This window comes from Octopus sinensis, linkage group LG12, assembly GCF_006345805.1.
Source record: "Octopus sinensis linkage group LG12, ASM634580v1, whole genome shotgun sequence".
NCBI lineage: Eukaryota > Metazoa > Mollusca > Cephalopoda > Octopoda > Octopodidae > Octopus > Octopus sinensis.
Window position 1 is genome coordinate 49820655 of NC_043008.1, and position 27447 is coordinate 49848101.

The 27447-nt window shown below is 38.4% G+C and overlaps 1 protein-coding gene across 7 annotated transcripts; it reads left to right on the plus strand.

Annotated features, from left to right (window-relative positions):
* The first annotated feature begins 4130 nt into the window (after positions 1-4130).
* LOC115218083 (TIMELESS-interacting protein-like) lies at positions 4131-27318 on the plus strand. Of its 7 annotated transcripts, none has more exons than XM_036507917.1 (10): positions 4131-4338; positions 6955-7094; positions 11705-11798; positions 13614-13689; positions 15647-15769; positions 21144-21254; positions 23183-23350; positions 25255-25417; positions 26160-26911; positions 27065-27318. In XM_036507917.1, the coding sequence occupies exons 2-10, from the start codon at positions 6971-6973 to the stop codon at positions 27086-27088; spliced, it is 1635 nt and encodes a 544-aa protein (XP_036363810.1). In that variant the 5' UTR covers positions 4131-4338; positions 6955-6970; the 3' UTR covers positions 27089-27318. The 7 variants fall into 7 exon arrangements, with proteins under 7 accessions (XP_036363810.1, XP_036363813.1, XP_036363811.1 ...); XM_036507920.1 differs by having other exon boundaries at positions 26160-26659; positions 26912-27318; XM_036507918.1 differs by having other exon boundaries at positions 26160-26330; positions 26508-27318.
* Positions 27319-27447: the final 129 nt, after the last annotated feature.

Below are 27447 nucleotides of genomic sequence, written 5' to 3' on the forward strand. Positions count from 1 at the left end.
TGCAACCAGTAAACCACCACAGAGAGAGAGAGAGAGGAAGTAAGAGGTAAATAATAGGAGTGGTGGTAGCAGAAGAGGAAGATATGTTGAGACAGGGAGAATAAAGAAATAAAATGCTGCTAGCATAACTATGTAATAAGTAAGGTCTTAATCACAACTAGGAGAGATCATAAAAGCTTTACGTAATGGACATGGACAAAAGTGGAATAAAATTTATGCTTACATGAGAAGATAATGTCAGAGAACCTATTGTGTAATGAGGTATTATGATGGCAAAGGATTGCGAGTGATTCCCTGCAACACAGCTTACAAATATGGGGTTAGTATTGTACAGGAAGGCTCCATACGGTACAGAGAATATTCTGGGATTTGAGGTAGTTTATGCAGTTAGGGAGATAGAAAGTTTAGACGCTCCATTTGAGAATAAACATGTGAGTGCAGTAGTGACACTTGAAATCAACAGTGTTGCCAATATAGACCCTAGCCTGGTGGGAACGAGGGTTTACTACTCAGCATTTATATATGACATTATAGCATAAACAAAAACCATGCAACAGACATAGTTAAAAGACCTGACAGTTACAGGTTTTCCTACTAGCAGTGGGCAGTATATGTATGCTTCAGAACGAAGTGCTTGTGGAGTACAGAGCAATAATCATCATCATCATCATCGTTTAGCGTCTGTTTTCCATGCTGGCATGGGTTGGACAGTGCAACTGGGGTCTGGGAAGCCAAAAGGCTGCACCAGGCTCAGTCTGATCTGACAGAGTTTCTACGGCTAGATGCCCTTCCTAACACCAACCACTCCATGAGTGTAGTGGGTACTTTTTACGTACCACCAGCACGGAAGCCACTTAAGGCGGTGCTGGCAACGGCCACGTTCGGATGGTTCTCTTATGTGCCACCGGCACTGGTATCACAGCTACAATTTTCATTCATGTTGATCGATTTTGATTTTTGATTTTGAATTACACTTGCCTCAACAGGTCTTCACAAGTAGAGTTTTGTGTCCCAAGAAGGAAAGGTATGCATAAGTGGACTGAGGCCATGGGTTATGGTCTCACTTGTCCTGCCAGGTCTTCTCACGCACAGCATACTTCCAAAGGTCTCGGTCTCAAGTTCGAAGGTTGTGCTTCACCACCTCATCCCAGGTTTTCATGGGTCTGCCTCTTCCACAGGTTCCCTCAACAGCTAGGGTGTGGCACTTTTTCACACAACTATCTTCATCCATTCTCGCCACATGGCCATACTAGCGCAAACGTCTCTCTTGCACACCGCAACTGATGCTTCAATAATAAGAAAATGAAATAACAAATGAATAAGCAGTTATTTTATGAACTTTATTTGCTAAGTAACACCTTTAAGCTCTGTTGGAGCCTCAGACTCTGATGAAGCTATAACATGTTACTCAGCACTCAACTGTGAATACACTGCATCTAATAGCAGAAACAGCTGTAAGGTATTGAAGTTCAGAAGATAATCTTTATTCCTTTGTTGCCTCATTTTCTGAGATAGATAGATAGATATGTATGTATGTGCATGGATGCATTACCTACTCACTTGCCCATCCTCCTCCTAAGTTTATATAATTGCAACCTATGTCCCCACATGGCTGCCCATGATTTCTTAACACCAATTTACATTTGTGGTCGTGAGGGCCTAGATGGCAATCCATTGTTCCTTGGCCCCCAAAGAAATTCTAAGTTACTTTAGCAAAGGCAGGTTGTCCTATAAAACAATTAATTAAATTCATTTACACACTCACATATGCATAAGATATTCCAAATATATACACATATATATATATGGAATATCATAATGGTTTGCAGCCGTTTACTCAACATGCAGGAATTGAACACCTAATTTGTATATCTTTAACTACCTTTGAAGAGATTTGACTTTCAAATAATTTTTTAATTTAATTAATTTTCTGAAGGACTGGAATTGAAACAACTGTAAGGGATGTTTGTCAATTCTTTAATTAATATATATATATATATATATATATATATGGGCAGGCTCAAGAGTCATACAAAGGCTTCACATTGCATCAGTAATGAGTCATTTCAGTGATTCTTTCTACCAATGGCTTTGCTAATATATGAGAAAGCAGCTAATATATATTTATATATATATATATATATACATACATACTTATATTAGCTGCTTTCTGGTATACGAGCAAAGCCATTGCTAGAAAGAATCACTGAAATGAGTCATTACTGATGCAATGTGAGGCCTTTGTATGACTCTTGAACCTGCCCAGAGATTTGCACATTCTATTCCATAAAGCACAACAGTGTTGGCTGGCAGAAGTAACAGGTGCCACAGTATGATCTCTTTTGACATACCTTTTCAATCCAACAACTGAAAGGCACACCTTTCCACATGTTCTATTGTGAACAACAGCCGTATCACAATTTACCATGGGTCGATTCCTGTGAGTTCTCTGATGGCTGACCAGGTCTGCACGACTTGTGTCTCCGGTAATTTTCTTTCCTGTAAATAAATGTTTATGTTAATTTAAAAGATTTATCCAAAAAAAGATTTTTCAAAGACTTTTACTATAGCAACAGGCAAAAGAGTTCTTATGTCTGCTTCTTACTATCAAAACTGCCTTGAATGTGTCTGTGGCTTACAATTGGTTAAAATTACCAAAATTTTCAAACTTTAACTACTAATAACCCTTAATTTATTGATTTACAGCAAAAATTACTTCTACGTCATTAATTAGCCTATAAAAATGTAACATTACACTGAATATGAAATCAATTCAAACAGAAAATTGATGTTGGCGGCCACTGGTAACCAAAACAAAAGATCCGCCTTGTGAGTGGATTTGGTAGACAGAAACTGAAAGAAGCCTGTCATTATATATATATATATATATATATATATATGATACAGCACGGAATTTTGTCAGTGAACAGGTTGCGGTTTCAAAGCGATGAAAATATTTTGGCAAATTAAATTTAAATGTTGAAGTGAATCTAACGGTTTTTGTGTTTTTCTTAAATGGCTTATAAACACCTTCCACGCTGCAATTGTTTTTGATTCAGCACATGATCTCAGATAAGGTCACTTGCTATGCAAGTACATCTCCGTTTTATATATGTGTGTGTGTGTGTGTGTGTGTGGCGTTCCTTTGATAGAACTCAACAACATCAGAACAAAAATTCGACTCTTTCCGTGATGATATATATATACCGGAGTAAACACATAAATGTGAAACAAGGTGGAAAAAAGAGTACTCAAATACCAGTGGTAGAGTAATATGCTTTATTTAAAGCAGCAGAAATTCAACAAAATCTGTTACTCTGAGTTTCTCGTTGCCGTTCATCAGACAGTTTTTGCTAGAATGGAACCGATATATCAATTCAATCTAGACTCTTACAAACGCTACACCTTTAAAAAAAATGGACTTGTTTGATTGGCCCTTTAGAAATGACGGTCAATCTTCGAGCGATAAACAAAAAAAGCTCAAAAATATATGTATATATATAAAAAAAAATATATGTATATATATATATATATATATATTTATTTTTGAGCTTTTTTTGTTTATCATTCGAAGATTGACCGTTATTTCTAAAGGGCCAATCAAACAAGTCCATTTTTTTTAAAGGTGTAGCGTTTGTAAGAGTCTAGATTGAATTGATATATCGGTTCCATTCTAGCAAAAACTGTCTGATGAACGGCAACGAGAAACTCAGAGTAACAGATTTTGTTGAATTTTCTGCTGCTTTAAATAAAGCATATATATATATAAATATGTTTGTGTGTTTGTGTTTGTCTCCCCACCATCGCTTGACAACTGATGTAGGTGTGTTTACGTCCCTGTAACTTAGCGGTTCGGCAAAACAAACCGATAGAATAAGTACTAGGCTTACAAAGACTAAGTCATGGGGTCGATTTGTTCGACTAAAGACGGTGCTCCAGTATGGCCGCAGTCAAATGACTGAAACAAATAAAAGAATCTTTCCTACTCTAGGCACAAGGTCAGAAGTTTTGGGGGAGGGGTTCAGTCGATTAGATCGACCCTAGTACGCAACTGGTACTTAATTTATCGAACCCCAAAGGATGAAAGGCAAAGTCGACCTCGGCGGAATTTGAACTCAGAACGTAAAGTCAGACGAAGAGAAAGAAATAAAAGCATAAAAGAATGTGTATCTGTATATAAAACACACAGCCATCTCTACATCTGTCGACAGAAATCGAAAGCAATAAATAAATAAATAAAATCAGGGGCAGATAATTTTAGCGCCAAATAGAAATATCTCCCGCAAACTTTTATCGCTCCTCAGCTGTGACTTGTTTACTACTCTTTGGTTTTTGTTGGTATGTTTATATTTTTAATTAACTGCTTTATTTTCTAATTATTTTAGAGATGAGTATTAATGTCAATAAATTCTTTTTTAATATAAATATTTCGAATATATTGTTTTATATCTTCTTTTATAGTTCGATTCATATCCGTCGTAATAACTTCAGTTTTTATGTCCCCGTTACTTAACCAGGTCTTCCGATTTTTATGTTAATGAATAATTTCACATTTTTTTAATGTTGTATGATGATATCTAACAAGTTATTGAATTGTAAACTTCTTTTTACCTGGGTAAAAGCGAAAACAAAATAATTACCACAAACATTTTACCAATATAATCGTCATTTACATCATATAAAAAGGGCAGAGGTAAAGAATACGATACCACCCGTTTTCGGCGTAACCCTATCCCTATCTCTAACCTTAAACCCTAACCCCTAATTCTAACCCTAACCCTAACTACCCGGTGTGCGTATTCTTTACCTTAGCCCTGAAAAGGTGTCTGTGTAAAATTTCTTTCAGGAAATATGCATTATTTAGAAACTTAGGACGGCGAGCTGGCAGAATCGTTAACGCGTCGGACAAAATGCTTAGCGGCATATCATCCGTCTTTACGTTCTAAGTTCAAATTCCGCTGAGGTCAACTTTGCCTTTCATAATTTCGGTGTTGATAAAATAAGTACCAGTTGCACACTGGGGTCGATGTAATCGACTTACCCCCCTCCCCCAGAACTCCAAGAAAGAATAATATACTTATGAATTCAAGCTCTGCCGTGGTTGCGTGATAAGAAGCTTGCTTCCCAACCACATGGTTCCGAGTTCAGTCCCACTGAGTGGCAACTTGGACAAGTGTCTTCCACTCTAGCATGGGGCCGACCAGGGCCTTGTTAGTAGATTTGCTAGACAGAATCGGCAAAATAGCCCGTCGTATACGTGTCGGTTCTTGTCTCCCACTATCGCTTGACAACCGATGTTGGTGTGTTTACGTCCCCGCAATCTAGCAAGAGTGACCGATAGAATAAGTACTAGGCTTAGAAAGAAAAAGTCCTGGGGTCAATTCATTCGACTAAAATTTCTCGAGGCGGTGCCAACTTGGACAAGTGTCTTCCACTCTAGCATGGGGCCGACCAGGGCCTTGTTAGTAGATTTGCTAGACAGAATCGGCAAAATAGCCCGTCGTATACGTGTCGGTTCTTGTCTCCCACTATCGCTTGACAACCGATGTTGGTGTGTTTACGTCCCCGCAATCTAGCAAGAGTGACCGATAGAATAAGTACTAGGCTTAGAAAGAAAAAGTCCTGGGGTCAATTCATTCGACTAAAATTTCTCGAGGCGGTGCCCCAGCCTGGTCGCAATTTAATGACTGAAAAAAAAAAAAGATAAAAAGATAACAAAGTTGGTTGGGGAGGGTTTCGGATTGTTCTGTCTCCCTATTGTCCCAACTTCTTATCACTGTTTTCCTAACTTGGGGGGACATTTTTCATTTTTCTTTTCTTCAAATGAATTTCTTTGAAATGATTCCCAACAAAATTTTATCTAAAGATATTCACTTTTTCAGAAATCTATGGAAACAAAGTCAAATATAGTGTGAGTCACCAATCTGAAGTTGATCTAAAGATTCTGTGGATTTTCGTAGTTAATCAAAGTTTTCTTAGGTCACTTTATATTAAATACTTGAGACTCTATGATAAGAATGTATTTATATGTGTAAAACTACAATATGTATATATTTCTGCTGTTGTCACATACCCTGGAGTTACTGGAAGGGTATCAAAGAGGGCCTCTTTGATTTGCTGTTGAGATTAACTACAGTGGGGTCTTTTCCTCTCCCAAGGCACTCAAAAAGCAATGAGGGTTTGTACTTGGAATTTCTTCCATAACATGCTGATTAACCCATTACTGGGACCCTAACAGGTGCTACTACTCTGGGTCAGAGTAGACAATAATGACCAAGAGGGGGTTCCTCCTCAAAAACCTGGATCTCCCAAACCAGGGCCCCACTACCAGATGCACTTTAAAGTCATACTCAAGTCATATCACATTGCTAATTAAATACCAGGGGTGTATATTCCAGGTGTGCTAGCTATGCACTGGACACCCATCGGAAAGGACAAATTCATTATAAATGTTAATCTTACTCATTAATTTAATCAGAAATCTTAATAGAAAGTTTTTGTTGTACTCCTGCTTGAAATTTCGTGGCATTGGGTGTGGCAGCACACTCAATGCATAGAACCACCACACACCACTGTTAAATATACAGCTTAAGTTTCAAGTAATTGTTTTTTTTTTAAGTAATTAAAAACTTTGAAGGGATTTAGTAAAATAACTTTCTTTTAATTTATTGTTGCATTTAATTGGTCTTTCAAAAGTAATTTAGAAACTACATAAAGCCTGAATTGCAAGTTGACCTCACTAGTGCTGGTGCCATGTAGAAAAGGACCCTGTACATTCTGTAAACTGGTTAACATCAGTGAGGGGTCTCAGATGTAAAAACTGTAACAAATTAGACTTTAGAGTTGAACATAGTCCTCAGGCTTGTTGGAGCCAGTTAAACTATCCAACCCTTGCCAGCAAGGAATACATACGTTACATGATGATGATGTGTTTCTGTCTGTGTACCATTGTAGCTGTTGAGGAACCAAAATGGAATCGGTTGGCTTGGAGATGGATGATATCTTTGGATCTACTGAGGAGCAAGGAGCTGAAAATGAGGACATAGGAGCTTTACAGAATAATGAGGAGGAAGAGGCTGCTGATGCAGAAGATGGTAATTAGAGATTCTTATAATTATTCTTAATGCTTGTTTTCTCATATTATCATTAAACAATGAATGTGCTAATAGATGTACACACACATACACAATCTATATCTGTCTATCTATATCTATCTATATATATATATATATGTATATATATTAGGAGCACTCTGTCAGTTACGACGACGAGGGTCCCAGCTGATATGATCAACGGAACAGCTTGCTCATGAAATTAATGTGCATGTGGCTGAGCACTCCACAGACACATGTCCCCTTAATGTAGTTCTCAGGGAGATTCAGCGTGACACAGAATGTGATAAGGCCGGCCCTTTGAAATACAGGTACCGCTCATTTTTGCCTGCTAAGTGGACTGGAGCAACGTGAAATAAAGTGTCTTGCTCAAGGACTCAACGTGTCACCGAGAATCGAACTCACGACCTTACAATCGTGAGCTGAATGCCCTAACCACTAAGGCATAAATAATGGGTCTTATACATATATTATTTGTGCATTGTAATCTTACAGCATAAACAAAAGCCAACTTCATATTTAAGCCATTATTTTTTCTGTAAAAACCTTTTCTGACATTAAATGAGTCAGCTGCTGGTACAAATGTTTATGTTGTATACATCTTTTTGCAACAAAAACAATTTCAAAAAAATTCTGGAAATGGATCTACTCATGTCATTTATGCACCCTCTAAAGTTTATTTTTATTTTTGCGGAAAAAATTGCGTGAGTTACATGGGTTTCTACAGTATATATTTAACAGAAAACCATAATAATATTATAACATTTATTGACATAATGAATTATTTAGCCACATGAGTTCCAAGGAAGAAACAGTCCATTTGTGGGACATCCAAGACTATGGCTGCTAGAGATTTAAGGAATATTGGCTGCAAGTTACGTGGGAAACCTGGACAAACAAGCAAAGCCATTTTCACCACCTCGGGACTTCCTGATGTACCGAAAACCACCAGAAATCATATCCTTGGGCTTCCATGCAAGAACCCTTGAAACTGCCTCTTCACAGGGGTTTGAGGCTTTAATGGGCCCAAAAGCACATGGCATTAAACATGAGTTGTGTTCTGTTCACTGACGAAACCAGAGTGATCCTTGATGGCTCTGACGTTTGGGCAAATGGTTGGTAGATGAGCATCACTAACATTTACGACATCAACAACAGGGTGGAGGGGTCATGTTGTGGGCTGGTATCATTAGGGACAAATATATTGGCCCAGTCAGGTTGCCTGAAGAGGTCAAAGTAACCACAGCCGCCTACTGCATTCTCCTGGATTCCTGGCTAGATGACATACTGCTGTCACTTCTAAGGAATCTCATATTCATGCATAACAGCGCTCTCTCCAACTCGGTTCGGATCACCCAAGCATTCCTAGGGTCTTACGGCATACAAGTGAAAGGTTGATGGTGTTGCCGCTAGCATATCCAGATCTCAACCCTATCAAAAATCTTTGGTCTATCATTAAACAAGATGTTTATGCTGATGGACATCAATTTACGTTGGAAGATGTCTTATGGGCGACCATCAAAGCTACATTAGAGGCAGTCCAACCTGCTACTATTTAGAAATTAACTGATTCCATGACTAATAGGGTTCTTGAAGTTATCCGTCGAAATGGCGCTCATGTGGCTAAATAATTCATTATGTCAATAAATGTTATAATATTATTATGGTTTTCTGTTAAATATATACTCAATTTATGCTTAATATGTATCGTTACCCTTCATTTTCTGGAAAAATAAAATATCTAGAATGGCTATTTTCATTCAAAAGCTATTAGCGTGGTTCTGGGTGTAGTTCTATTTACTCAGTCAGTCAGTTGAGTGATTGAAAAATTTGAATGACCTTAACATATAGTATCATCTTCAGAGCCTGTGCAGTAAGTGGGCTCGGATTGATAATCCCTTATCAATAACTCTGTGTCTCCCTGTGTTTGTAAAATCTTGTATCCCTGCCGTAAGGCTTCATTTCCACACTCGCCAGCTTAATTTAATTCGTCTTTAGTCGAAAGACACCTGTTGTTGTGTCCTGTTATTATTTTTATTGTATTTATGTAACATTGTCCGTTTTTTTCCATCCTTGTTTTCATATACATTCGCTGTTTTCTTCCAAGGAATCTAATGCTCTTAGCTTAGTTTTTCCTTGGGGCTGGCCAGATTAATAAAAATATACACATACTCATATTTTTCCTGTATGCCCACCAACCCACCCACTTGGAGAAAAAAAAAATATATGTATACACACGTGCACATATTCGTGTGTGTGTAAACCTATTTGCTGTCATTATTGCCAACCCTGTTATGTTCTCTGGTCAGTTTGCATTTTCATCCCTGATCAAGCAGACCAAGGATCAGAGATATTCTGACTTTGATCCATCCAATTTTCTTCGACATTTTCTATTGTATCCGATTTTTTAAAGACATTTGAGGAAGATTTAGTTGTTTTCTTTAGCAGAACCAGTTATCACACAGTGGCTCATTCATAGACCCGTTTTGGTTCTGGTTTTTCAGCTTATTGAGGGTAGGATTGGCAGAGTTACTTCCCTTCCTCAACAACCGCTTGAATCACTGACGCAGCTGTTTTCTTGGTTTCTTTCTAATACAACATAACAATATATATTACTGGTATATTTATTTCATCATCTAAGAAGAAATATAAAACTATTTTATTCCATTGCTGAATTCCAGATTAAGAATTTAACCCTTTCCTTACTGTATTTATTTTGAGATGCTCTGTGTTTCTTTCATTTAATCTTAAATATAACAAAGAATTTAGTAAAATCACTTAGTTATTATTATTCAGCTAGTATTAGGAACATAAATTGACTAAGGTTTGGTGGAAGATTTTAATTCGAAACTTATGAAAACAAGATATTTGTACTACAGAGCCACAGGCGGTTTCAGCCGGGTCGGTAATGAAAGGGTTAAAGCAATAACATTTGATGCAATAGCAGTTTTTAAAGGTGTCTCAAAACCATAAATTTTATGGGAATATGTAATTGATTTAATTAACTCCTAATATTTGATTGATACTTAGTTCTATCGAGCAACACATCCTGATGTAATTGCAATTTGTAAGAATGTCCCAGGACCATAAATTCTGTGGAATTGTATAAACAATTTGTCTTGGGTACAGCCTTAAATTGCATCTCTTGTTTGGGACTTGTAGGGTTTTGAGGGATGTGGAACTACTGCTTAACCCCTGTTGTTTCCTGGTCTACTCTGTTAGGGTGTCAGCTATAGGGTTACTAGCATATAACTACCTGAGTCAGAGCACATTGAAATCATGAGATGCTGCTTTGTGGATGTGAACTATTTCATCAAATGAATCTTATTGAATCACTGGTGAACATCCATAGATGCTGAACAGATGAACAGACAAGAAATTGTCAACAGCCAGGATCAACCAGTTCAGTTAGCAAACCACTGCTGTCATCTGTGGTTGTGGTGTTTGCTGGTCAGATATTTCAGCTAATGGGAAAACAATGTTGCTAAAACCTTGTCCAGACATTCATGCTTTATTGCTCATTTGGGACATCTTGTCACATGGAAGTGTTGCACAGATCTTGGTAAGTTGGCCAATCAGATGATGATGATGATGTTAATTTAATTTGATCTCCAGTATGTGATTAGTTCTTATTCCAAACAGCACAACCAAACAATAATGATTTTTTCGAGTGTTCCAAGGCCACAAGTTTTGTAGGAAGGTGTAATCAACTTAATCAATTTAATTGGACTTGTTATTTCACTGCTAACTAATTTATATGAAGCAACATAATCTGATGTGATTAGTCTTTTGTTGTCATGTTTCCAATGAAATACTCTGCTTATATATTTTAAATAATTTTGGAAAGAATCAAGAATTTAGAGAGATTTTGTAAACTAATGAAACACAGGTAGGTTGATATCATAGGATCAGAGGTTGTCTCAGGTGGATTGGAATCAGAAGTAGAGGCTGTCTCAACATGAATTCGTATCTGATTTCAAGTAGCTTATCATGTTCAGGCTATACTATTAGCATTATACTGTGTTTGAGAATTTAAAATCGCTTCTTTAACTTTCTAAGACACCGCAACAATTCTGAAGCAAACTTCGTTTGTTTACGTCCATTGTAATTTGAATTTATATATATATATATATATATATGTGTGTGTGTGTGTGTGTGTGTGTCTTTGTGCCTGTGTTCTCCCACTACTTGACAACCGGTGTAGGTATGTTTATGTCCTCATAACAGCAATTTGGCAAAAAGAGACTGATAGAACTAGGCTTAAAAAAGAATAAGTCCTGGGGTCAATTTGTTTAGTTAAAACCCTTCAAGGTAGTGCTACAGCATGGCCGCAGTCAAATGACTGAAACAAGTAAAAGAATAAAAGATACTCTTTTGATTATTCTCCAACATTCCTGGCCGTAGATGAGGACAGATACGAAAATTAAACTGAAGATCGCAAGTTTGGCATTTTTTCCACCAACCTCTTCTCTTCTGAGGAATGAACACTGGTGCTTGCACTTTACTCTGCCAGTTCCTGCAATTCTAGCATCCAATTCAGCCTCTTATTAAAAAAAGAAAATGTTATTTGTTTGTTTTATATCCATTTTTAGAAAATACTTTTAATGCCAACATTAACAAGAAACTTGCAAAAGGTGCCACGAAGAAAGTCGTTCGAAATCCTCAACCGAAGCTGAACGATGCCAGGTGAGTTTAAACCTCGGTTTATTTTTTGTTTTTTTTTTGCAACTTTTCAAAAATGTTAATTATGGTAATAGATTAATGAATATTTTATATGTATTTTATATTTTATTTGTTTATTTTGTGGGTGTTTCAATAAATGATTTACATAAGTGCTTCTGAAACTCAGTTTTTTTAAATCCATTATAAGCAGTAGTAGCAATATTAGTTCAAAATATCAGTCTGTGTATCATACTCAAAGCAGACACATCCTTGGAAGCCTTATCATACATTTACATATCTCTTGATTTTTATTTGTTTCAGTCAAGAGATTGTAGCCATACTGGAGCAGTGTTTTGAAGAGTTTTTGTTGAACTAATCAACCCCAGTATTTAAATTTTTTTAAAAGTCTGACTAACACCTTCTCAACAGCCTTTTGCTATGATTCAGTGTTCTTCCTCACACACCCTTATTTTTAATGTATGTACATGTATTAGGCCAGAATAATGGAGTTCTGAGAACTACTTTGACACTAGTGTCCACTGTCCACAGCATCACTCTACTTTAATCGAATTCTATAAGCAGAGATGGTATATATTTGGTTTTGTTTATTAACTTATTCTCATTCTGAAGTCTGTTACTATTATTATTGATGTTGTTGTATTTGTGGCTGGCAGATGGGTTTATTGTAATATTCCATTAAATTTTTTTTTTAAAGTTTATAATTTAATAGGAGACAAGGACTTGTAAACTGTACAGATACATTTTTTGCCCTTTTTTCCTACCATCACACCACCTCTTTTGTGCCTACTATCCACGTAAAATTTTCCCCTGCCCCTCCTCCAGGGGATGATACCACCCAGTTAGAGAAACACTGATCTACAGGAAGTTGTTGTTGCTTTGCCCCCAGGTCAGCCCTGATCCTGCTGACCTGTTATTAAAGGTGTTCCACTTGTAACTGTGAAGAACCCTTTTTTTTGTTTTTTCCCTTCAGTTTAAGTGAGTCTACATTATGTATGTCTACATGTCAATCTGTCTAACTCTCTATCAATCTGTCCAGCATCATCATCATCATCATCGTTTAACATCCGCTTTCCATGCTAGCATGGGTTGGACGATTTTGACCAAGGGCTGGCAAACCTGATGGTTGCACCAGGCTCCAATCTTGATCTGGCAGAGTTTCTACAGCTGGATGCCTTTCCTAACGCCAACCACTCCAAGAGTGTAGTGGGTGCTTTTACGTGTCACGGGGGCCAGTCAGGTGGTATGGGCAGTGGTCTCGCTCAAATGGTGTTATTTATGTGCCACCTGCATAGGAGCCAGTCCAGTGGCACTGGCAACGACCTCACTCGAATGTTTTTTTCACATCAATCAATCAATCTTTCTGTCAGTCTATCGACTTAGCAATCTGTCTCTCTGTTTATCCATCCATTCATTCATTAATTTGTGTTGAGTTAGTAACTTTACAAAAAGTGATGCTGTCAAATATATTGACTGTCAAAACAACAATATATGATGTCATTGACCTAAACAATTAAAAAAAAAACTAATAGAAGGAACCTTTGTGTGGTCACTCAATCAGCTATAAATAGCCAAATATCTTTGAAGTTACTCTGCCATTTCAAAGATGGAAGGCCATGCTGAATAATGTATTCCTTCATAGCAACATACCACTGAAAAGGTAGGATGGTCATGAATTGGTTATAGGTCTATTCAATTATGAGTGACTTGATGTTAAAACAATTAGTCTCTGCAGATTTTGGGTTTAATAAACAACAACAACAACATCAATCATGTAAACCAGAACATTCTAAAACCAAGTTAAACTTCTTGCTTTTGAAGACTGAGTGGTGAAAGAGGAATTGCAATATTACCAAAACTCTTTAAGGATGTGACATTCAAAGGAAACGGTCACGAGGTAAATGCAGTGTATTTTTTTTCTGTTTTCACCCCATTTTTTTTTTTACCATTTATTTTCATTTTCTTCAAGATTCTTGGATTAAATACCTTTTAGTATTTACTCTGGTGCTTTACATCCACTCAGAGTTCTAATCCTGTTTAGATCAGTTTTGCCTTTTAAACTTCTGGGCTCAATGAAATATTGTAGTGGTTTATATTTAGTTGGATAACTTTTCCTTCTAAATTTCTGGCTGTGTGCCTTTCTGATGTTGGTAAAATACAATTGGTACACTCTGTAAAGAGGTTGGTGTTAGGAAGAAGGGTGTTTTGTTGTGGAAACTATGCTGAAACTGGAAAATACAATTGTTCTGTGGTCCTTCAGCATGGGCAGTATTTCAGAAAAAGAGCTGAGCTACACTGTGACACCCATCCAACCCAAACAACTAAGGAAAGCTGGTGTAAACTGATGATGATGACGATGATGATGATGATGATATATTTATTTAGTTATGGCTGTGTGGTTAAGATGTTCACTTCCTAACCATGTAGTTTCTGGTTCAATCCCACTGCATGGCACCTTTGGCAAGTGCCTGCTATGACAGCCCTGAGTCAATCAAAGCATTATGAGTGGATTTGGTAGACAAACTGAAATAAGTCTCTCCATCTTTTATGTCTCCTCATCCAGCCTTTCTGCAATAAGAGCATAAGTTCAAAATCTAATGCTTATTTATTCACATTGTTTTGTGTTAATCCTTGCATTATCTTGTAGCTTCTACATTTCAATGGTGTGCCTGAATATTTTTAGAATGACTTTATTGGGCAGATGTAAGAAACTGGATCTAGACAGCTTGATCATAAAACGGGTAAAATATTTGGGTGGGATATGCTGAGTTTAAATGCTAAAGGGTTAAAAACTTTTTCCGTTTTTCCTCAGTATCAACCTAATGCTCCCTCTCTATTGTCCTTTCCACTTGTCTTTGCATTGTCTTTATTCTTGGACTATATATATATATATATATATACATACATATATATATGTATATATATGTATTATTTCTACTCTAGGCACAAGGCCTTGAAAATTGTGGGGGAAGGAGGTTAGTCAATTACATCGACCCCAGTGCATAACTGGTACTTATTTAATTGTTCCCGAATAGATGAAAGGCTAAGTTGACCTCATCAGAATTTGAACTCAGGACGTAGTGGCAGACGAAATACCGTCAAGCATTTTGCCCAGCATGCTAACGATTCTGTCAGCTTGCCTTATATATATATATATATATATATATATCAGGGGTTCTCAACCAGTTTTTATCTATGGACTCCTTAGATTGCTATTTTATTCTGATGGACCCCCATTGCCATTCAGTGTTTAAAAACTAGTTTTATAGAAACTTCTTCCAAAATTCCCTTTATGTTTTCTCACACATTAACTTGTGTAGGTTGAACTTTGTAAAACATTGGAGAAAGAGTCTTGCAATGCATACCAACACATAAATCTAAAGCAAAAATTTTTCAGAGGTCCTTAAAATATTGTTGTGGATCTCCAACTTACTTTTTTGATGTGTGAACCCCCCAAAATCTTATATGGACCCTGTTTATGTAAATTTTTATCATTCACTTGAATTACTTGTATTCATTATATTTTCCCCTGAAAGACATAAAAGGCTAAGATGTCCGTGGTATGACTTGAAATCAGAACCATGAGTTGGACTAGCTAACTAAAGGGTATACAGTACATGAAGAAGCATATGAAGCCTTAGACAGCCAATATTTTAAACTTTTCAAGGCGGTAAACTGGCAGAAGCATTAGCACATTGGGCAAAATGCTTACGGGTATTTCGTCTGTCTTTACTTTCTGAGTTCAAATTCCACTGAGGTCGACTTTGCCTTTTATCCTTTCAGGGTCGGTAAATTTCAGGCCTTGTGCCTAGAGTAGAAAAGAATATTTTTAATTTTTCTTTTTTGTTCCCCAGGCAAAAGATCTTGACAAAATTCTGAAGATTTTGGAACACTGGGCTCACAGACTTTTTCCACAGATGAAGTTTTCTGATTGTCTTCAGCGTATTGAGAAAATTGGGTCTAAAAAAAGTGTTCAGGTTAGTGTTCTTGATTCTAACTCTGTCTTGTTCTAATTTTGGGCTCAATTTTCATTTGTTATGCTGTTCATAATACAGTATAGGTGTGGCTGTGGTTAAAGAAAAAAATCTGCCATATATAATATATATATATATACATACATATACATATATATATATATATATATATGTGAAATAGAAAGATGAATAATCTTGTAGTAGATTAATCAAAAGTTTAACCGATACCTTAGTAGCAAAAATCACAGCAGTGAACAGCACGGTTGGAGGTACAACCATCTGGCGTTGCAACCGTGCGTTGGTGCGGATAATTGAAATTAAAACATTATTGGTGAATTGAAGAAATGGAGCTGAACGCAGATTGAACAGAAATCGTTTTATTTCATTCTACACGTGTTTCGAAAGGCACAAATTACCAAAATCCGATTGAATAATGGGACCATATTGTGTCTTTCTCTTCAGGAAGAAAAAAGGAAATCCGTTGGAAAAACAAAACAGAACAGAGGCAGAGCAAAAAACAAATCGAACTGTGCTCCTAAGAGCCCATGGCGAAACTGTTTATCAGTGTATGTTGAGAACCGGTGGCTGAAGATTCAACAGGTCAGGCATCGGTCAATCATGTGGGTGAGGGTGTATATATGTTCTTTGTGACCGAGAATAAAGTTCTGACTATTTAAAGAATATTGGATGTTTTATAAGGGGCGAGAAAAAATCTACTTAGAGACGTGTGTGTGTGTATACTGTTCTATATATGTGTGTGTTGGCGTAGGGGTAGAAAACATTTTTTGTGTACGTGTGTGCGTTTGATCGTTCGGCTGTCAGTGGCTACTGCCGTGATAACCGTTGGTGGCAGAAAGAAAAAAAATAAAGAATTATATATATATATTATGTTTTATGTGTGTGTGTGAGTGTTCATCTAAGCCTGCCTTGACAAGGAAACCCCCCGCTGTGAAAAAACAAGCCCCGTTTGTCTTACAGGAGTAATTTCCCTTGCAGGGTTAATTGTAGATATCTTAAAATCTATTTCAGAATTTGTTACCAAGGGCTATGGGTGCTGGTCTTATTTATAAACGCTATTTAAAGGCCAGATAAGTGTAACGCCGCCATGGGGGCATCGAAAAGCCGACTGTAAGAGCCCGTTTACCATCCGGCCTCTGGCAAACAAAATGGAAGAGTTCGGAGACACAAAGGTTGCACTGTCTTCTGCCCCTATCAAATGGGAGGGCCACCGACAAAATTGACCATTCCAGCCTATAGCTTAAGTTCGCATCCTTCAGTCGCCATATTAGCTTACTGAGTCCCGTGGTCTGGCGCTTGTTCACGTCCCGAAAAGTTGCGTAATGGTTGGAGACACGCAAAGACAATCTTGAGGATGATGCCCCTATATAAGTGAAGGCATCTGAGTCCGTGTAAACCTTGCATTGGTAGACGGCGTTTTTGATCTTGGAGTTCGCCGACGTGAATCTTACTCTGCTAGGATTGGTTTCTGAAATTAGAACTGCGTTCCTGTCACTATATTCGTTCCGAGACCTGCAGCCGCTTACTACTCTATTTTCCACTACTAGTCACTATTACTATAGGAATAACCCCTGATTCTCCACTATCTATCAGAGTGCTGTCATTGCTACTGCCCGTGGTACTGCTATTGCGGGAAATGATGCTGGGGATGCTAAAGGGGCTCTCTACCCTACTCCCATTGTTACCATCAACCACAACTCCCCTATTTATAACTATACCCCTAGTGGGTACTCCCTGGCTGGAGCTGAGATTATGTGTCACTGTACTGGCTCTCATATCATTATTACTACTATAATTATTCCTACTGAGCATTAAACCGGGAGCGGAAGAGGCTGTGCCTCCGGAAAAAGGTGATAGGGTCTTAGTAAGTAGCCTATTATTATGGGAGGCGATTATCTGGGCGAGGTTTTTAGTGTTGGAGAAAGCTATCCTAACTTTATGTGAGTTAACCGTGGAGTAATATTTGGAATTTCTGGGGAAGTTATGGCGATGGCTTGTCTAAACATGAGGGGGAGATTAGTTCTAATCTGCTTACCAAAGGGGATTACAAACCATATATGCTTATTCCTATCAGTGTGATGGGTCGGGACGCCAGCTCTCGCATTTGGGTGGGTGAATCTCGGATGAATAACGGGTCTTGGGTTAGTGTAAGACCTCCCGGAGTTAGTGTAAGACCTCCTCTGCCCATTCTATTAAAAAACCTAGCTAACCTGCTCTTAGTTTTCTGCACTATTCTGTTCGTGGTGTTGCGTAAAACAGACAATCGTCACGATACAGGCCGCCCGCGATCTCCGGGAATTGATCGGACAATTCGTAGAGAATATATATTCCGACCAATCGGATCTGCGCACTATCCGAACTACCCATAGGCACATCAAATTCATTGGGAGTATCCTTACGGATCCACAGCTTATTATCAAACTTAATAAACGATTTCCTGGCAACTAAAATGATATCTATCTCTTGATAGATATCATTTTAGTTGCCAGGAAATCGTTTATTAAGTTTGATAATAAGCTGTGGATCCGTAAGGATACTCCCAATGAATTTGATGTGCCTATGGGTAGTTCGGATAGTGCGCAGATAGCCGATTTGGTCGGAATATATATTCTCTACGAATTGTCCAATCAATTCCCGGAGATCGCGGGCGGCCTGTATCGTGACGATTGTCTGTTTTACCTGCAAAACACCACGAACAGAATAGTGCAGAAAACTAAGAGCAGGTTAGCTAGGTTTTTTAATAGAATGGGCATGAGTATAGTTTTTGATAATGAACTCACCAAGGCTAATTTCCTAGACGTTACACTTAACCTTAATAGCGACTCATACTGCCCTTACCATAAGCCTTCCACTAATTTGAAGTATGTCAGTGTCTTCTCAAATCATGCCAAAACCGTAACAGACAATTTGGTTAAAAACATCTCTCTAAGATTGTCTGGCTTGTCCGCCAGTGCCGATATTTTTATGCAGAAAGCGGATTTTTATAACGCCGCACTATCCAAGGCCGGTTATAGGCAGAAGGTAATTTATATTGATCCGGCCCTTCCGATGCCATCATTCGGTCATCAGGATAGGGCCGTATATAATAACATTAACATTTTAAGTAAGGACGGGAGCGCGGCGGATACCGGGGTAGTCGCTCCCGCATTTAATTTAGCGAACAAGGATAATTATCGGTCCGGGAGGTCTTACACTAACCCAAGACCCGTTATTCATCCGAGATTCACCCACCCAAATGCGAGAGCTGGCGTCCCGACCCATCACACTGATAGGAATAAGCATATATGGTTTGTAATCCCCTTTGGTAAGCAGATTAGAACTAATCTCCCCCTCATGTTTAGACAAGCCATCGCCAATAACTTCCCCAGAAATTCCAAATATTACTCCACGGTTAACTCACATAAAGTTAGGATAGCTTTCTCCAACACTAAAAACCTCGCCCAGATAATCGCCTCCCATAATAATAGGCTACTTACTAAGACCCTATCACCTTTTTCCGGAGGCACAGCCTCTTCCGCTCCCGGTTTAATGCTCAGTAGGAATAATTATAGTAGTAATAATGATATGAGAGCCAGTACAGTGACACATAATCTCAGCTCCAGCCAGGGAGTACCCACTAGGGGTATAGTTATAAATAGGGGAGTTGTGGTTGATGGTAACAATGGGAGTAGGGTAGAGAGCCCCTTTAGCATCCCCAGCATCATTTCCCGCAATAGCAGTACCACGGGCAGTAGCAATGACAGCACTCTGATAGATAGTGGAGAATCAGGGGTTATTCCTATAGTTAATAGTGACGTAGTGGAAAATAGAGTAGTAAGCGGCTGCAGGTCTCGGAACGAATATAGTGACAGGAACGCAGTTCTAATTTCAGAAACCAATCCTAGCAGAGTAAGATTCACGTCGGCGAACTCCAAGATCAAAAACGCCGTCTACCAATGCAAGGTTTACACGGACTCAGATGCCTTCACTTATATAGGGGCATCATCCTCAAGATTGTCTTTGCGTGTCTCCAACCATTACGCAACTTTTCGGGACGTGAACAAGCGCCAGACCACGGGACTCAGTAAGCTAATATGGCGACTGAAGGATGCGAACTTAAGCTATAGGCTGGAATGGTCAATTTTGTCGGTGGCCCTCCCATTTGATAGGGGCAGAAGACAGTGCAACCTTTGTGTCTCCGAACTCTTCCATATTTTGTTTGCCAGAGGCCGGATGGTAAACGGGCTCTTACAGTCGGCTTTTCGATGCCCCCATTGGCGGCGTTACACTTATCTGGCCTTTAAATAGCGTTTATAAATAAGACCAGCACCCATAGCCCTTGGTAACAAATTCTGAAATAGATTTTAAGATATCTACAATTAACCACTGCAAGGGAAATTACTCCTGTAAGACAAACGGGGCTTGTTTTTTCACAGCGGGGGGTTTCCTTGTCAAGGCAGGCTTAGATGAACACTCACACACACACATAAAACATATATATATATATAATTTCTTTATTTTTTTTCTTTCTGCCACCCAACGGTTATCACGGCAGTAGCCACTGACAGCCGAACGATCAAACGCACACACGTACACAAAAATGTTTTCTACCCCTACGCCAACACACACATATATAGAACAGTATACACACACACACGTCTCTAAGTAGATTTTTTCTCGCCCCTTATAAAACATCCAATATTCTTTAAATAGTCAGAACTTTATTCTCGGTCACAAAGAACATATATACACCCTCACCCACATGATTGACCGATGCCTGACCTGTTGAATTCTTCAGCCACCGGTTCTCAACATACACTGATAAACAGTTTCGCCATGGGCTCTTAGGAGCACAGTTCGATTTGTTTTTTGCTCTGCCTCTGTTCTGTTTTTGTTTTTCCAACGGATTTCCTTTTTTCTTCCTGAAGAGAAAGACACAATATGGTCCCATTATTCAATCGGATTTTGGTAATTTGTGCCTTTCGAAACACGTGTAGAATGAAATAAAACGATTTCTGTTCAATCTGCGTTCAGCTCCATTTCTTCAATTCACCAATAATGTTTTATATATATATATATATATATATATATCTCTACACACCTTCTAATATTGAATGGTGAGAATGACCGCTCAACATCACATTGACAGATAAATATTCTTTATTTGTGGTATTCTCATCCAAAATGGAGAGTGTCAACATCTTGTACACATAAAGAATTGTGAATATGTTTTCACATGAAACCATTGGTTGTCTTGTTAATCCACAAATAAAGTACACACACACACACGCACACACATATATGTCCTATAAAATGTGTACCTGTGTACCTATACCTTATGTATTTTTCTCATTCTCTCCCTGCTTTTCTTGTCTTGCAGTCATGTATTAAACGCATCCGACTTGACATGCCAGTGCTGGATGATGACTTTGTCTCAAACCAAGTCGATGATGAGGATGAAGACGGTAACCCAAACAATACTACAAATGCGGTAAGGGCTTATGTGTATTCATTTATGTGGGGATCTCACAGCCAGTGTATGTATGAAAGAGGCTGAAATCATGTGATCTGATAGTCCTGGCAGCTGAAGTAGCGGTGATTGTCTGCCACTGGTAATAGCCTTGATGTGCTTTTATGCACCAAATAATCATAGAATTTTTCTTTCTTGACAAATATTGAAATATTTGTGTGTTCTAATGCAGCATTCACTTTTAAGTGGTGAACGTGTGTGTATATTATAAACCTACCTCTACACACACACACGCACACATGTTGGGTCACCCTGTATATATACATACATCTTCATTGTTCATTTTTTCTGATATATTCTGTGATTAATACACCAAAAATTATTGGTATTCTATGTTGGATTTACAAATTCTACCTGTCACAAGGAATTAAAAACAACATATATGGATTGCTGTTGCACCAACCAGACAATTTAGTTAGCTGGTTTCTATTCCCACCAAATGCTTAAACCTGGGTTTATTGAATTCCTATTTTCCTCCAGTGGCATGTAAAATGCATCATCTGAATGCAGTCGATGCCAGTGCCCCTGACAGGCTCCCGTGCTAGTGACACATAAAAAGCACCATCTGAATGTGGTTGATTACAGGTCCGCCTGACTGGCTCCCGTGCTGGTGGCATGTAAAAAAGCACCCACTAGACTCTTGGAGTGGTTGGCATTCAGCTGTAGAAATATTGCCCAACCAGAATGGAGCCTGGTGCAGCCACTGGCTTTCCAGACCTCAGTCAAACCGTCCAACTCATGATGATGATGCTGAGGTCTGGAGAGCCAGCAACTACACCAGGCTCCATTCTGATCTGGCAATGTTTTTACAGCTGGATGCCCTTCCTAACACCAACCACTCCAAGAGTGTAGTGGGTGCTTTTTACATGTCACCAGCACGATCATATATATATTTATAAGATATACACACAATTGAAATTATAAGAATTCATAAACTTTTGGGTGAAAGCGAATTCAATTTTGGAATAGTGGATCTTGAAGCACATAAAGCTATAAATAATAGCAAGTAACTATTGGGTTGAATACCCTTTTGGACTGAAAAAGTCAAAAGTAGCCCTGGTAGATTTGCAACCAGATATTTACATGCTATTCTATATATATATATATATATATATATATATATATATATATATACATACATACATATGTACGTACACACCCATGCACATGTTTATATATACATCTTTAGGCACAGCTATAATTGTGTGTTTAAGAAGATCACGTGGTTGGCAGTTCAGTCCTATTGTACGGAACCTTGGCTTCTACCATAGCCCTAGACTAGCTAAAGCCTTCTGAGTGGAATTGGTGGAGGGAAACTGAAAGAAGCCTATCTTGTATATATGTGTGTGTGTTACTGTCTCATTTGAGTATTGATCAAAATGCTGTGCAGTTTTTGTTTTTGGGTCTTTGTGTTCTGAGTTCAAATCCAGTTGAGGTTGTCTTTGCCCTTTATCCTTCCAGAGGTCACCAAAAAAGGGGCAAATTGGGTGAGCATTGAATGGATTGCCTTGTGATTGTTCTTCCAACTCTGTTCTCTGAGTTCAGCTTTGTTTTTCATTCACGAAGGCCCAGCCCAGTTCTTTTCTTTCTTTCTCAAACCTTGAGCGGAACGGGTTTATTCAGGTTTAAAAAATGTCCACGATATGCTGTGTGTAATGGCAAGTCTAAAGCTAAATACAATAGCCCTTAAATACTAGGGTTGATATAACTGACTATGTCCTTCCTTCATATTTGTGAGAAGCCTGTTTTAACAAAGCTGTCTCCCCATTTCTTGAATATAGAAGGGCCCAGGAAACACTATGGGTTGTGCTCACTGTTCCTTCTGAACTATTTTTTAACAAGTAAAACTATCTCTAATGTGTTTCTATTTTTTGTTTTTATATTTACAGGTGCAAATGGATGAAGTAACGGCTGCTGAAGCTGCATGGGATGAAATGATGCGATCTCCAAACAACAACAACAACAACAACAGTGTGTCCAGTACATCGTATCTTACATCTCCTCCTTCGGGCTTTTCTACTCCATCAACCACCAACCGTCCACCATCACAAGTTACTGTAAGATTCTTTGTTTTAAACATTACATATTTACTACACATTTTTTTTTTTTTTACTTTTATATGTGTTTCATCATTTACATTCATTTTCCATGCTGGCATGGATTGGATAGCTTGACTGGAGCTGGTATGGCCAGGGGTTGCACCAAGTGCGTGACCAGGCTGGAGCATTTCCCAAGCATGACTAACTGAGACTACAGATATCATCCAACCATCTCGTTCAGGGTCTCCTGCCGGTCAGCTCGGTTTGAAGACTCTGTCATGTGATTCTTTCCTATGGCATTCTAATCACATGTCTATTGTACAGGAGCTGTGATCCCTCAATGCAGAGAAGCTCTGGCTTGACCCAGAGAGATTCCCTGATCACTAAGCTACACAACCTGCCAAGTAATGTTGCTCCAGAGATCCTTCAGACGCACTCCATTTCCCTGACTTGTGTTTGTAGCATCCACTTCATTGTTAGGCTATAAAAGGGAGAGTAAGTTGCACCTTCTGCTTGTAGACTGGGATGGCATCTTGGACAAGTGCTGGTAACCCCGTAGCCTCCTGTGCTACGGATAGAGTAAAGACGTTAGCAGCAGGATGATGAATAACTGACAAGGTGGAAAAGTCCTAGACCAACAGCTTATAATTCCTCAACATTTTCTTCAAAAAATGAAATTGTACAAAGGTTTGAGTCTGGGTGCCCATGAGTTCAAAGCTTTTTGGACACTGTGGAAGAATGCTTATAATTCCTCGACATTTTCTTAAAAAAATGAAATTGCACGAAGACCAACAGCTCGAAGGCTGCTGTGGCCAAGCAGAAAATCTGAACCATCAGACAACAGTTGGGCATCAACTAGCAAGTGAGTTGTTACAATGGGGCAGCTTCATTGTTGACTATGCTTGTTGTACTCTTGTACTTCACTTGGTACTTGGCATAGAGGCCCTGAGAGGCAGTCTGATGGAGGATGACGCCAACTGCTTTATCATGCTAAAGCATTATGTTCAGAAAACTGTCTGGACAGAATAGTCAACATCAACTTATGATGGACAGCCGTCGCTGAATGTTATAGGTATAAATATGTCATGTCTCTGTGTTTTTCACCATACTACTTCGCAACTGGTGTTGGTTTGTTTACTTCCCCATAACACTTGCAGTTCAGCAAAAAGACTGATTGAGTAACTCACAAACTTAAAAAAAAATGCAAGTACCGCAGTTGATTTTTTTGACTAGATCCTTCAAAGTGGTGCCCCAGCTTGGCCTGAAGAACTGAGCCAAGTAAAAGAATTAAAGAAAGAATACTTTATTAATGACTGCTAATTAGGGTCTCTCTTTACTTGTTTCAGTCATTTTGACTGCGGCCATGCTGGAGCATCACTTTTAGTTGAGCAAATCGACCCCAGGACTTATTCTTTGTAAGCCTAATACTTATTCTCTCGGTCTCTTTTGCCGAACCGCTAAGTTATGAGGACGTGAACACACCCGCATCGGTTGTCAAGCGATGTTGGGGGACACACACACACAAACATATACACACACATGCATATATACATATATACAACGGGCTTCTTTCAGTTTCCGTCAACCAAATCCACTCACAAGGCTCTGGTCGGCCCGAGGCTATAGTAGAAGACATTTGGCCAAGGTGCCACGCAGTGGGACTGAACCCGGTACCATGTGGTTGGTAAGCAAGCTACTTACCACACAGCCACTCCTGCACCTAGGATCAATTATTATTATTTTAATTTAATTTTTAATGTATTAGTATTTTAGAATATTTGTTTGTTTATCCTATTTCATCAATCAACTCTCAGACAATACAAACCTCAATAAGGAGCAGTTACCAAGAGCAATGGAGAGTCGTGAATTGTGGAAAAACATGATTTTTAACAAGTGATTTTTCTTTTAACAAATTATTTCAGGTTCTTTCTGCAGAAATGAAAGAAAAGATTGCCAAGAATAAACAACTTGCTCTAGAAAAAAGGGCTGCTAGATTAGCTGCTAACCAGAACACTCCCCAAAGGCAGAATACTTCCCAAAATGAGGAGATTACAGCTGGCAGCCAGAAAACTTCCAACAACCAAGGTAATTACCTCCACCAAGGAAGGAGGTTATGTTTTCATTGGTGTTGGTTTGTCTGTCTGTCCGTCTGTGTGCAAAATAACTCAGAAAATTGTGAACGGTATTTGATGAAACTTGCTGGAAAAGTTGGTAATGCCACAAGGAACAGATGATGAAATTTTGATAGTGATCCGAGAATTTTATGGATTCTTGAAGGATTTTTCATTTGTTATATTTACTTTACATGAAGTATTACAATGTTATATTCTTTGATTATCTCCCTTGAAAACACTTTCATCGTTTCCACGTCACCATATGGTGGCGTTGCTGTTTCCAGAGTTTATTTTCCTTTCTCTATTAGTCATTTTACTCACGTATCTGTCTTATGAGCTGCTTGGCAGACGTCTGCGATCTCAGAGTGCTTTTCTAGTTATTTTATAAATTCTCAGTGGTGTTGCTTGTATGTGTGTTATATGTACATGCGTTTCTGTATGAATATATGTGTGTGCATGTGAGTGTGTGTATATATTTTAGTGTATATATATACACACACACACACACATAAATGTGCATGTATATATTTATTTGTAAGCTTGTTATTTTTTAATGTGTCTCTAGAGATTATATTATGTCTGCTTGTGTGTATGTATGTATGTATCTGTTTCTGTTTTCTCTCTCTCTTTCTCATAATATATATTTATACACACACACATATATATATATAAACTGTGTATGCAGTTTAAACAATTATTTTCTGTTTTTCTAGATTCTTCTTTCACTGGGACACCTACACCATCTGACCATTCTTTGGCAAACCCAGACAATCAAGACCATCTCCAAGAAGTTTCCCCAAGGAAAACACTCTCTCAAGAAGATGGTGACAGTTTCAAAAAGACAAATTGTGGTCTTAATGGCAAAACAGAACAAACACCTGGATCGGTTGGAAATTCCTCAAATGAATCAGATGAAAGTTTAGTTGGGACTGACAGAATAGTTGATGATAACAGAACTGAAATTTATTCTTCATCGAACTTGAATCAGTCAACTGTGAAAGAGAGTGATGTGTGTCAGAGTGTGGCAGACATGGATCAATCAACTGTGAAAGAGAATGATGTGTGTCAGGGTGTAACAGACATGGATCAGTCAACTGTGAAAGAGAATGATGTGTGTCAGGGTGTGACAAACATGGATCAGTCAACTGTGAAAGAGAATGATGTGTGTCAGAGTGTGACAGACATGGATCAGTCAACTGTGAAAGAGAATGATGTGCATCAGGATGTGACTGACATGGATCAGTCAACTGTGAAAGAAAATGATGTGCGTCAGGGTGTGAAAAATATGGATCAGTCAACTGTGAAAGAAAATGTGTGTCTGGGTGTGACAGACATGGATCAGTCAGCTGTGAAAGAGAATGATGTGCATCAAAGTGTGACAGACATGGATCAGTCAGCTGTGAAAGAGAATGATGTGCAACAGAGTGTGACAGACATGCATCGATCAACTGTGAAAGAGAATGATGTGTGTCAGGGTGTGACAGACATGGATCATTCAACTGTGACAGAGAATGATGTGCATCAAAGTGTGACAGACATGGATCAGTCACCTGTGAAAGAGAACAATGTACTTCAGGGTGTGACAGACACACATCAGTCACCTGTGAAAGAGAATGATGTGTGTCTGAGGGACAAATGCTGACAGTAAGAAAGCTGGCTAACTCAGATGAATCTGTACAAACTGAATCCCACCATCTTTCCATCTCGTTGCCTTGTCTCAATATTAAATCTCCATTAGAATTCCTCTGCAGAAACAGAAAAACAATTTTAATCCTTTTGTTACCAAATTCCTGTTTTTTTTTTTTTTTTTTTTTGTTAACGAAGAATGTCATTAAGTTGATGTTTTGAACATAAATGGACATAAAGTTTTGACGAAAGGTTTTAATTGAAATAACTTTAAAAAAGTGTTTCTTGGGACCGAGTTTTGATGGGTTTCCATTGAAAGGAGTTGAACCAATGAGACTTGTTATTCACTTGAAACTAATAATAATACCATAAAAT